The 13,332-nt window shown below is 38.1% G+C and overlaps 1 protein-coding gene across 4 annotated transcripts in view; it reads left to right on the top strand.

Annotated features, from left to right (window-relative positions):
* ZBBX (zinc finger B-box domain containing) overlaps nucleotides 1–13,332 on the top strand; it is a 121,580-nt gene that overhangs the window by 18,505 nt on the left and 89,743 nt on the right. For 3 of the 4 annotated variants that reach the window (XR_006207591.1, XR_006207592.1, XM_042956588.1), the window contains exons 6-8: nucleotides 3,117–3,165; nucleotides 4,312–4,421; nucleotides 12,860–12,955. Coding sequence is in view for 1 of the 4 variants with exons in the window: in XM_042956588.1 (XP_042812522.1) it covers nucleotides 3,117–3,165; nucleotides 4,312–4,421; nucleotides 12,860–12,955 (255 nt within the window). In the remaining 3 variants the exon portion in view is untranslated. Of the gene's footprint in view, nucleotides 1–566; nucleotides 894–3,116; nucleotides 3,166–4,311; nucleotides 4,422–12,859; nucleotides 12,956–13,332 lie in introns of those variants that run through there. The other variant, XR_006207593.1, reaches the window with a different exon arrangement.

Consider the following 13,332-nt stretch of genomic DNA (forward strand, 5'->3'; position numbering starts at 1 on the left):
AACCCCCATATTGTTCAAGAGTCAACTGTGTATTGTTTTTCAGAATCAGAGAGATGTAGCCAGTTTGTAGTTGAGGGATGGACTCACTAGTGGAGGAAAGATTGAAGATGCAAGAGAGAGAGGTGCCAATTGCTGGAGGTTAGTCTTTGAAGAGACAGCTCATTAAGGAGACCTTAACCAATGGAAAGAGAACACATTTTATCTGATAAAAAAGATGGAAGAGAAAATAGGTGGCAGTAAAGGTAAAGTTTTAGAGATTGCATTTGACAAGAGGTAAGGCAGGAAGCTGTGGAAAGATTTTAATGGGAAGATCCCAACATTCTTAGTAAATTTGAAGGCAAGATCATCTGCTCACAATAAGGAAGGGAAATGGGGTAAATGTGAGTCTTTTGGAATGAAGAAAGTTTGACATAGGCGCTGTGGGAATCATGATTGAGATTTAACATGAAATGAGTAAGTAGACTGCTGAAGTGCCATAAGAGCATGGATTTGTGGGGGATCCAGTCAGGATTATTTCATCACAATGGTTGGTAGATATGGGAGGTCTAAGAGGAAGAAGGTAAGGTGATCATGGTTAGCACTGAGAAACTCTGAGTTTTGGGCTTTTAAAGGTGTGACCCTTCAGATTGCTGCTTAGGTTTAAGGTTTGGTCATAATGGTCAGGTGGCTGAAGAGGGACTCAGATGGTCAGAGTAGTCAGCATATTGGAGGGTTTTGAACATCAGGATGTCAGGTGAACATGAACATTGAAGTCTGCACGCTCATCACCCAGAACTGTGATGGAGAGAAATACTGAGCAGATTGCTGAAGTTACGGTGGAGGAGGATCCTGGATGTTGATAAAGACAATAAACGAATGGCGAGGAGCTTCAGTAGAGGCAACTTTGCTGAATGGTGAGATCAGAGCAATATTCTGGAAGCAGCACTGAAGAGAAAACAGGGAGAAAAATTTTCTTCTCTCCTGATGAGTGAGAGGGAGTAGAAATGGAATTAAGTTCCTCTGGAGAGTTCTCTGGAAAAAAGTTGTGTCTGAGGAAAGACGGGTCCGGTTAACGTGAACTTTTGCAAGAGATGTTTTTAGGAAGGGTTTAAAACATAAGACAAATGGCTATTTAATAAGGGCTCTATGCAATGGCAGGATGGAAGGACAAGCAATAGAAAATGGCAATGTTTAAGTAGCTAATTAGATTACAGATGAGAATATTTGATAAGGTGGCTCATGGGAGGAGTGTGGGACCAGCATGGCAGATTAGGACCTTGGTGGGTGTTTGGAGGCATTTGTCAATGCCAAGGAGGCTGATGGTGACAGCATAGCCTGAGTCTGATGGCCCAGGTGATATGTCTGTATGGTACTGCCACTAAACTGCCCTGTACCCTAATGGTACCCCTTCAGCATCTATCGGTGGAGGCATAAGTGGTGAATACCGCATAGGCTTCAGTATATTGGATTCCTGATGTTTTGAATATACACGTATGTGCATATACATATATACATACATGTATGTATGTACGTGTATATACATATGGATGTGTGTGCGTTATGTGTGTATCCCAGGTCCAGCCCTACCCTATCCTCAACTCTTTCCCAAACAGATAAAAATCAGACTTAGGAGGAAATTGTTTGCCTCAAAATAGCAGCTAGCAGTTTGTTCACGGAAATATTTTTATGCAGTTTGAATCATTTGAAGTAAATATGGCCATGTTTATAGAGCAGAAAAATATTCATAATAATAAAAACAAATTATAAAATTTCCCTAATAATGGATTCAATTTGCTTTGGCATCTCCATTCTGCCCAGGTAGTCTATAACCATATTGATCATGTTGCAATTCAGACGTACCACTAAGGTAATAATATTGGCCAATTTTGCTATGAAAAATGAGATTAAATTATCTGTAACTTGTATAACATTTCCAGTTTAGAAGTAAAAGTGTGATTCACATAGAAATTGATTATTTCAATCCTGTTTTCTTTTCTGCTATGTTTGGTACATAGCATCTGAGCAGCCACTTAAAGAATGTGAACAAAAAATGCCCTTTTGAGGCAAAACCACTAGATTCACTGAGAATAATTATGCCTGAATTTTCAAAGATGACTGCAGTTGGTACAGCCATCGACATAGAGGCAGCCGTTGTTCTCATATTCTCATGGACAAAGTGGGCAATTGAGCATGCAAATTGCAAATTGAAAACTAGGCATGAATTGCCAGTGTCTGTATCAGTGTGCACCATTCCTCCATGCTCGTTTGTGTACTTTGAATGTTGGTTTTCAATAAGACCAAGGCAAGTACGTACACTTGGTGAGTCTGTTTTATGTCTTAAAATCTTAAGATCCAAGGATTTTAAGTGACTCTTTGAAACACGTAAAGCGAACCTTATTTACTCAATATTTTGGCTACATCTTAGGGAAGTCAGGGATCACAGCGAATATATTGAAGGTTAAATCTGTGATGCTTAAACATGTGGTTCTCTGAATTAGACAAATAAGATAATATTGGCTTCTGCAGTTATGTAAGCAGAGCAGCTCAGTGCGAATTCAGTTTAGATTTGGTCTACACAAATATTAGACTGTGTATGTTTCAGAAAGGTACCAAAATAGAAAAGGCTTACTGAACCTTTACAATATTTGAATATTAGTACTTTTCTAAAATAATATCGTGATGATATATAAGGATTTTTGTTTAAAACATAATATGGCATGTTTTAAAAAATGGTTTGTATATTTCCAACATTGGGAGAGAGAGAGCATGTGCACACAGATGCGAGGGAGAGGCAGAGAGAGAGGGAAAAAGAGAATCCCAAGCAGGATCCACACTATCAGCACAGAGTCTGATGCAGGCATTAATCCCATGAACTGTGACATCATGACCTGAGCCAAAACCAAGAGTCAACCGACTGAGCCACCAAGGCACCCCTTGAATTTTCTGTTAATTAAAAGTTCTATATATGCTTTAATAGTGATATTCTATTACGATTGTATTATTCTTTCAAAATGTTTGCTTCACTCAAGATGCACTAAAATGTTATGGCTTTCTAATATTTCTAATAATAGTAACTTAAACTTTCTTTGAATAAGAGATCGTATCCCTGACAAATAATATGTATTTCATTAATATAGCTTTCTGCTGGAAAAGTGAAATTAAAATTACTAAAGGAGCAACTTCAAGGTAAACAGTTTACCACTGTATTATTAGATGCTAAAGATAGAATTTATTTTCTTTTACATTTGGATTGCATAGAAAATTAAAGTGCTAGAATTGCTCATGCAGTATAAAGATTCTAAACACCAAAATGATGAGTCTTTATTTTTGATATTCAAATTCATTTTGTTTTCTGGGGGGGGGCAGCCTTATTTTATGTCAAAAATATTAGAATATGAATATAAGAAGAACGTTTTTCAATGGTGAGGACTTTGATAGCATTGTTTCTTAAACTTACATCATTTTATTAATTTTTTTAACGTTTATTTATTTTTGAAGGAGAGAGATACAGAGCATGAGTGGGGGAGGGTGGAGAGAGAGGGAGACACAGAATCTGAAGCAGGCTCCAGACTCTGAGCTGTCAGCACAGAGCTCCACGTGGGGCTCGAACTCAAAAACAGCGAGATCATGACCTGAGCTGAAGTCGGATGCTTAACCGACTGAGCCACCCAGGCGCCCCAAACTTATGTAATTTTTTAACCGGGAAGATATTTTAGCAATGTAAGACTATAAATTGAAATTTCATCCTGGGAATGTAAAAGACTATTGAAAATGGCTTTATATTTTAATGAATTATTGCACAATAGCAAAACCCAAAAATCAATTTGAATCCTCAGTAATTCCAAAAGGAAATTTTTTTTTATAGAGGATAAGTACATTTAACTTGAATGGTTAAGATAGTTTGGCAGAACAGGTTCTAAAAATATATATAACATTTATTATAGAAGTTGTTCTGTATGAGGTTCATTTAGTTTGACCTGAAAATGGGACAGGATGCCATAAGGATTCTATCAAGAGCGTAGTTTTTAACATTCTGTAATTTCACGTGTCCGGTTCAAGTGAGTTTTAAATAGAATGGGTGTGGGCAGAAATGTGGGGCCCCGTGGTCACAGGGGGCTGGGAGGGGAAATGTGGCCTTCCCAGTTTCCTGGAAAGAGTGGACTCGGCTACACACCATTGTTATTGGGCAATTAATACTGACATAACGTTTGAGAATTTAGAAATGTGCACAATTTTGGTACTTCATAGTGCACAACTTCATTACATTCATAAAACTGAATATCATATTTTGATATGATTGGCCTGACCTTTTTTTTTTTTTTTCTCTTCCAGAGCCAGTGAAACAACCACTTAATCATAAAATGGCCAGTTCTTCTGAAAGTGAAAAATCCAAGATAAAAGGGAAGGTTTGTGGACAGTGTGAGAACAAAGCTGCTGTGCTGGTATGTGCACTGCAATAACATAGGGGTGCATAACGTTCACATGGCCTCATTCACCTCTCCCAAGCCAGCCCACTTCTGTAAGCCAGATGCTTTTCCTTGGCTACCGTTGCTAAGGGGGAAGTGTGCATGCTGCCCCATCCGGCCAGCACCTGTCCAGAGAGCTGTATCTCACCTTCTCATTCCCGTTTAAGGATAACTCCTAATTCTTGTCCTCTCTCTCTAAGGTCATGCCCAGCAGCACACAAATATGCTGCAGTCCTTTCCAAACCAAAAATACAACAAAAATTCTTCTTTGACCCCCACATCGCCCTCTGCACCCTTATTAGTAAAACTTCTGAAGCGTTGTCTACACTTGCTCTCACCATGTTCTCTCACCTTTTTTTTTTTTTTTTTTTGCTGAGGCATAATGTACTTTCTATGAAATAGATCTTAAATGTATAGTGAGATGCCTTTTGACAAATGGATACACTCGCATCAAGATAATAGAATACCCCAGAAAGTTCCCTTGCGCCTTTTCCAATTAATTCCCACTACAAAGCCAACTACTATTCTGATTTTTAGCACCATACACTTAGGGTTATATTTATATAAATAGAACAATAGGGTATATATTTTTCTGCCTAAGGCTTCTTTTGCTCCACATGGAGATTCACCCATACTATTACGTTTATTAGTAGTTTGTTCATTCAAATTACTGAGTAGTACACCATGGTATTAGTATACCAAAATTTGTTTATTTATTGACATATTGAATGACATTAGGTTGTTCCCAGTTTTTTACTACTGTATTTAAGGCTGCTGGGACATTTGTGTGCAAGTCTTTTTTTTTTTGTTGTTTTTAAGGCAAAAAAGTTGTAAAGGGAAATTGAAGACCCCAAAAGATGGGTTCTGACAGTTCTCTAACTTCTCATTGCTGATTTTGTGAACTTTAAAAAAAAAATGATGGTTGGGGCGCCTGGGTGGCTCAGTCAGTTAAGCGTCCGACTTCGGCTCAGGTCATGATTTCACGGTCCGTGAGTTCGAGCCCCGCGTCGGGCTCTGTGCTGACCGCTCAGAGCCTGGAGCCTGTTTCAGATTCTGTGTTTCCCTCTCTCTCTGACCCTCCCCCGTTCATGCTCTGTCTCTCTCTATCTCAAAAATAAATAAACGTTAAAAAAATTTAAAAAAAAGATGGTAAAATACACCATAATTTAAAAGTTACCATTTTAGCCATTTTAAGAGCACAGTTCAGTGGCGTTCAGCACATTCACATGGTTGGGATGCCATCAGCACCATCCATCCACAAAACTCTTTTCATCTCACAGAACTGAAACTGGGCTGCTTGCACCATGACTCCCATTCGCCCCTCCCGTCGGCCCCTGGCAACCAACCTTCTACTTTCTGTCTCTATGAATTTGACTATTCTAGGTGCCTCATGGAGGTGGAATCATTCAGTATTTGTCCTTTTGTACCTGACTTATTTCACTCGCTCTAAGGTTTTCAGGTTCCTCCACATGGTAGCGTGTGTCAGAATTTCCTTCCTTTTTTAAGCCGAATAATACTCCATTGTATGTAAATAGCACGTTTTGTTTATCCGTTCATCCATCGCTAGACGCTTGGGTTGTTTCCACCTTCTGGTTTTTGTGAATAATGCTGCAATGGACAAGAGTTTAAATATCTGCCTGGTTTCTACTTTCCGTTCTTTTGAGTATATGCCCAGAAGTGGAATTGCCAAATTCTCATTCTCTCTTGATTCCTCTCCATTCGGGTTTGGGTCTCCACTATGCCAGCAAGTGCTCCTATCAAGGTCACTAGTGACTTCCATATTCTTAAATACAGTGACCAGTTCTCAGTTCTTATATTAACCTATCAGTAATATTCGATGCACTCTTCCTCTTCTGTGACTTTTCACTTAGCTTCCTCTAGGACACAATTCTGTCTTGGTATCATTTTACTTTGCTAGGTGCCCTTTCTCAGTCTTTTTTGGCTTTCTGTCTGCTTGACCCCTGAATGTTGAGTGCCACAGGGCTTAGTCCTTAGCCCTCTTCCCTAGTCCATCTACTAACTCTTTATAGGTAATTTCATCTACTCTCTTGGCTTTAAAGACCATCTCTACATGGATGGTTCCCAAATTTACATCTCTAACTCATCCCTCTCCCCTAACTTTCAACTCAGACTGCCTATTTAGCACCTCTACTTGGATGTCTAACAGTAATCACTAACTTACCATGTTCAAAATTACACCTTTAATATCTCTCCTCCCCACTCCCAACAGTCTCATAATGAGGGTCGATTCAGATGTCCCCTGCCCTGGCAGCCCTTTGTAAAGGACCAGCAGCTGAGTTGGCCTCTCCAGTTTTTTGGAGCTTCTCCATGCATCCACATGTTTATTACTCCGTAACATATGTATGTATGTATGTATGTGTATATATATACATATATATATATACACACACATATATGTATATATATATACATATATGTATATATATATACACATATATGTGTATATATATATACATATATGTATATATATATATATATATATATATATATATATTTATTTATTTATTTTCCACCCACCTGTGTAAAGTTCATGAGAGTAGGGATTTACTTTTGGTCAATGCTGTGTGCCCACCACCTAGAATTATGCCTGCAATTTAGTAGGCACTCAACAAACATTTGTTAAAGGAAGAATTTTTTTTTCTGTAATAAAATCTTCAGATATATCTTCCTTTTAGTTAGTATTAAAGTACTCCAGTGTGTTTTGTAATTTAAAATACTACACTTAAGAAGCAGTTTTCCCCCCAAAGAATTTTATGATTATAACTAATATTTGTAGATTACTATAACTGATATTTGTTATAGTTTCAGAGAATTTGGCCGTGATCATTTCTGATTTGAGACTATGTTGCTATCCTTATTTCATGGCAGTTTTAGCTGGTCTGGGAGAGTTAGAATACCATAAGTCTAATAAAGAGCTCATTGCAATATTAAATGTAAAACCCTGTCTCTTGGTACAGGGCTCTTATATTACAACATGCTGTTTTCTTATCTTATTTGATCTCTAATGATGGGCACTAATTTAAGAAATCTTCACAAATTATACCTATTTATAAATGTTTAAAAAATATAAACAATGTTAATATTCCTGAAGTTGGAAATATGAAAGCTAAAAGGGACTTACTGGCTGAATTGAATTGTTGGGGTCCACTGTTCATGATGAGAACAAAGTATTTATGTAGAAGCTATCAATACTTCTTGTGAATCCTGTTCTATGTTGAGCACTGTTTAAAGGCTCTGGAATTTGAATATGACATCCATAGGTCAAACTTGAGCTGGAAACAAAGGATCTGTTTTTCCAAAGAGAAGGAAAATCAAGAAGAGGACATTCCAGATAAGATAAATGGCACATGCCTTGGCTGGAAAGCAGATGAGAGTGACAATGTGTGTAGTGATTAAAAGGCTGATTTGCCTGAAAACTGTTATAAATATAAGCAAGGATTTAGACCCTATACATTCTTAAAGAATTTCGCTATGATTTTAAGGAAGGAGGAAGGGCAGAGAGAGGGGGAGAGCGAGAATCCCAAGGAGACTCCACGCTGTCAGTGCAGAGCCCAAAGTGGGGCTCAATCTCACAAATCACGAGATCATGATCTGAGCCCAAATCAAGAGTCAGATGCTTAACTGACTGAGCCACCGAGGTGTCCCACAACAATAAATGAAATAAATTATTTAAAAATTCAAGTTAGACACATCTAGTGAAGTGAAACATGGTGGTGGTAAACCCTGAAGTTACCTTGTGTTCTTAGCTTCCATCATTCTGGATGGTAATGCTGGTTGTGTGGAGTAAACCTTCTTGTATCTGACGATAGGGTCTTTGTCAGGGAAAGCTGTTTATGGGAGGTAAGGGTTAAGAGCTGGCATTTTGGAGGTTTGAATCTCAACTTTACCTGTGATTAGCTATGTGACCTTTGGAAATGGCTTAATTCCACTGTATTTTTTGTTTTCTCATTTGTGAGAGTGGGACAATATAGATAACAGTAGTCCATACCTCGGAATTATTGAAGATAATGGTGAATGCATGCAAGTATCAAGAGTAGTTAGCGTTGTGCCTGGCACATTGAGAAGAGACAGGAAATTGTGTGTGTTTCGTTGTTGGCACATTTTCATATCTCACAATGCATTCACATACATTGATGGTAAAAATAAAACCCCAACCTTCAAATTTTGTATTTTTAAAAGAAATTCCAGTAGCTTTAGGCTGCTTGTACATGGTAAAAGCGAAATGGATAGTTAAAAATTACATATTAATTTGGCAAATGTAGATAATTTAATTAAACTCAAAGGGATTCTGAAGGCTTAGCACAACTGATCTAGGCTTGATCAAATTAAAAAGATATTTGCTAAAACTGCACTTGGGTATTCCATCATTGAAGAAGCATCTGTGGTGGAATGGAGTCCTTATCTACATTTTTAGTACATTTCTGCCAGTTATACACACTGCCTAAAAAGATTTTCCAGTTGGCGGTCATTTTAACCCAATTTAAATCCAAATATGCTTGTATAACAAAATATATAAGCTTACTCTGCAATTCCAGCTTTGATCTTCTAGTCTACAACATCCGTTTGGCTACTTTCATTAAAAATCTGTTGTTAACAAATACTTGGCTTAGAATTCTATGTTGAAGCTGATTTCCAGTCTTCTATATTACCTTGTGAAAACAGTGCCAAGTATGTCTAAGAAATTTATTAAGATATTAGCAAATAAATGAAAATTATGCAGAATACATTTTGAAATCTACATTAATATGATAGTACGCCATGTATTTATGTGAAATTATAGCTTTTTATTTGATTTTACACTTAAATATTATGGATCTAGGTAATGTTTTAATCATCATTTCTGTAAGAAACTAGTTCTTAAAACGTGAGTTGAAAGTGTAGGACTAATTCTGATATTAGGGATAGTGTTTTTTTTTTTCTTCACTTGAATGAAAAATCCAGTACTGTATAGCTAATCACATTTGAAAAAAAATGCATTTGATTTTGATAATCATTTGACATACTGGATTTTATTTAATTGCAGATATTATCAAGGTTTTTCAATAAATGATCAGTGCTGCAGTTAATGGTAAATGTGATTTTTAGTAATTTGGTTCATGGGTGAGAGCTTGAGCTCTGAGCCAGACTGTGGGATTAAAATCCTGGCTTCATTAGCTGTGTGACTGGGCAAATTCTCAATCATTATGTTCCTTGGTTACTTCATCTTCACAATGGAGACACAATGGTCGCGTTAACCTTATTATAGGGTTGTTGTGAGAATTCAATGAGATGAAACATACAAAGCCCTTAGAACAGTGCATAAATGCTCAGTGTGGATGTTGTTATGTGGTTCTAACCTTCCTTTTTAGTTTTGTTTACCTGTACATAATTTCTTGCTCTTTTAACCTTTGGTTGTTATTGTTAATGTTGTGTTAATCATCTTATATTTAATAAATCTGGCCACGTTATTGTAGGTAACAGAGTCATCAAATGGTGACTTGTAATACACTTTTAAAACATTAATGGGCTCCTGTTTTTTTTTTTTTAATGTTTATATTTGAGACAGAGAGAGAGAGTGTGAGCGAGCGGGGGATGGGCAGAGAGAGAGGGAGACAGATTCCAAAGCAGGCTCCGTGCTGTCAACGCAGAGCCTGATGTGGGGCTCGAACCCACGAACCGTGAGATCGTGACATGAGCTGAAATCAAGAGTCAGATGCTCAACTGACTGAGCCATCTAGACATCCTCCTGCTGGATTTTTAATAAGAGTTTAGTCTACTTTTCCACGTCCTATACATTCTAGTGCCTGTTACTTGATGTGTGGTCTGCACACCAGCAGCTGCGTGGACGTTACCTGAGAGCTTGTTAGAATGCAGGATCTCAGGTCCCATTCTAGACTTCCTGAACCCGTCTTCACAGTAACAAAATCCCAGGTGATTCATATGCACAGTACAGTTTGGGAGGCATCACTGTATTGCACATTTCAGTCAGTCACTCACCAGTGCAAGGTAGAAGAGCTTGGTCAACCTCTCCCCACTCTTCCCTAGCTGCTTTCTGCTTAGGATTCCTTGATAGGTGGAGAGAGGAAGGAAGGGAAGAATGGTAGTGGGCACGCTAAGTGGGGAGAGGGGAAATGAGAAAGGATCGAAGGGAATGTGGGCTCTGTGACATAGACTTTCTTTTTTTTTTTTTACTTTTTAAAAATTTTTTTTCCAATATATGAAATTTATTGTCAAGTTGGTTTCCATACAACACCCAGTGCTCATCCCAAAAGGTGCCCTCCTCAATACCCATCACCCACCCTCCCCTCCCTCCCACCCCCCATCAACCCTCAGTTTGTTCTCAATTTTTAAGAATCTCTTATGCTTTGGCTCTCTTCCACTCTAACCTCTTTTTTTTTTTCCTTCCCCTCCCCCATGGGTTTCTGTTAAGTTTCTCAGGATCCACGTAAGAGTGAAACCATATGGTATCTGTCTTTCTCTGTATGGCTTATTTCACTTAGCATCACACTCTCCAGTTCCATCCACATTGCTACAAAAGGCCATATTTCATTCTTTCTCATTGCCACGTAGTATTCCATTGTGTATATAAACCACAATTTCTTTATCCATTCATCAGTTGATGGACATTTAGGCTCTTTCCATAATTTGGCTATTGTTGAGAGTGCTGCTATAAACATTGGGGTACAAGTGCCCCTATGCATCAGTACTCCTGTATCCCTTGGGTAAATTCCTAGCAGTGCTATTGCTGGGTCATAGGGTAGGTCTATTTTTAATTTTCTGAGGAACCTCCACACTGCTTTCCAGAGCGGCTGCACCAATTTGCATTCCCACCAACAGTGCAAGAGGGTTCCTGTTTCTCCACATCCTCTCCAGCATCTATAGTCTCCTGATTTGTTCATTTTGGCCACTCTGACTGGCGTGAGGTGATATCTGAGTGTGGTTTTGATTTGTATTTCCCTGATGAGGAGCGACGTTGAGCATCTTTCCATGTGCCTGTTGGCCATCCGGATGTCTTCTTTAGAGAAGTGTCTATTCATGTTTTCTGCCCGTTTCTTCACTGGGTTATTTGTTTTTCGGGTGTGGAGTTTGGTGAGCTCTTTATAGATTTTGGATACTAGCCCTTTGTCCGATATGTCATTTGCAAATATCTTTTCCCATTCCGTTGGTTGCCTTTTAGTTTTGTTGGTTGTTTCGTTTGCTGTGCAGAAGCTTTTTATCTTCATAAGGTCCCAGTAATTCATTTTTGCTTTTAATTGCCTTTGGGGATGTGTCGAGTAAGAGATTGCTACGGCTGAGGTCAGAGAGGTCTTTTCCTGCTTTCTCCTCTAGGGTTTTGATGGTTTCCTGTCTCACATTCAGGTCCTTTATCCATTTTGAGTTTATTTTTGTGAATGGTGTGAGAAAGTGGTCTAGTTTCAACCTTCTGCATGTTGCTGTCCAGTTCTCCCAGCACCATTTGTTAAAGAGACTGTCTTTTTTCCATTGGATGTTCTTTCCTGCTTTGTCAAAGATGAGTTGGCCATATGTTTGTGGGTCTAGTTCTGGGGTTTCTATTCTATTCCATTGGTCTATGTGTCTGTTTTTGTGCCATGTGGCATAGACTTTCTGACATCATCCCTCCAAACCCTCACACTTCCTTATTTGTGCTGTTAGCATTCTTAACCTAGGCCAAACTCAAGAAAATGAGGGGTCTTAGACATTTGGACTGCTTCTTCTCAGCTCACAAAGGGTGTTGATGTGGCCATACAACTGCACAGCAGTAAGTGCACTTGCAGCAAAAATTCCATTTTCTTTCCTCTTTAAGTCTTACTCGATGCCTTCGTAGGTATAGGGACATCACATCAATTTATCCAGGAACTTAAAAAAATACAGTTTAACAGTGTACAGATTTTGAAAGATAAATACAAACTTGTCCGTAATCATTTCACTAGTCATAAAAACTGCTGATGTGTTGATGTAGTTGCATCGAGGTCTTTTTCTTATACTTTCTTTCCTTTGAGGAATCTTCTAAGAATAATTAAAAAATTTTTTTAAATGTTTATTTATTTTTGAGAGAGAGAGAGAGACAAAGTGCAAGCAGGGGAGGGGCAGGGAGAGAGGGAGACACAGAATCTGAGGCAGGCTCCAGGCTCCGAGCTGTCAGCACAGAGCCCGACGCGGGGCTCAAACTCACGAAGTGTGAGATCATGACCTGAGGTGAAGTCGGATGTTTAACCGACTGAGCCACCCAGGTGCCCCTCAATTACATCTTAATGGGGTCAAGTGGTTGTTCCAGTTTCCATGAGCTTCTCAGTTCTTATGACATCTAGATATGTCATTGGAGAAGTAAATATGAGAACGATGACTTCTTTATGCAAACGTTTTCTCAAACTCACATTTTTATAATATTGCATGATGTTTTACTGTCTTTTAAGGTATGCCTTGAGTGTGGCGAAGATTATTGCTCAGGTTGCTTTGCTAAAATTCACCAGAAGGGGGCACTGAAGCTCCATAGAACAACTCTTTTGCAGGTATCGCTTTTTAAAATGCTTTACTTGTAGTGTATTTATAAAATGTTTCAGCACGAAGACATTTAAAACATGTTTAGTTATCTAGAATTTAGGATGATTTATATTAATTTCTAAAATTCTATTATGTACAGTCTTTACATATATCTTAAAATTATTTTACTGAATGCTAATCTGGGTTCTATTTTGCTATTTAAACTGTGTTTTAATATAGTTCTTGAAACATTAGCTTGATTAGAGTTTTTAGATCATGCATTTTATCTATGAACTTGACATTTAAAAATTAGACAGGATTTTGTATCTATTGTGGTTTAAAAAGAACATATAGTTTCAGTATTATTTCTATATAGTTTATAAAAAGAAATCTCTATATTTTCTTT

Source organism: Panthera tigris, chromosome C2 (assembly GCF_018350195.1).
Source record: "Panthera tigris isolate Pti1 chromosome C2, P.tigris_Pti1_mat1.1, whole genome shotgun sequence".
Lineage (NCBI taxonomy): Eukaryota > Metazoa > Chordata > Mammalia > Carnivora > Felidae > Panthera > Panthera tigris.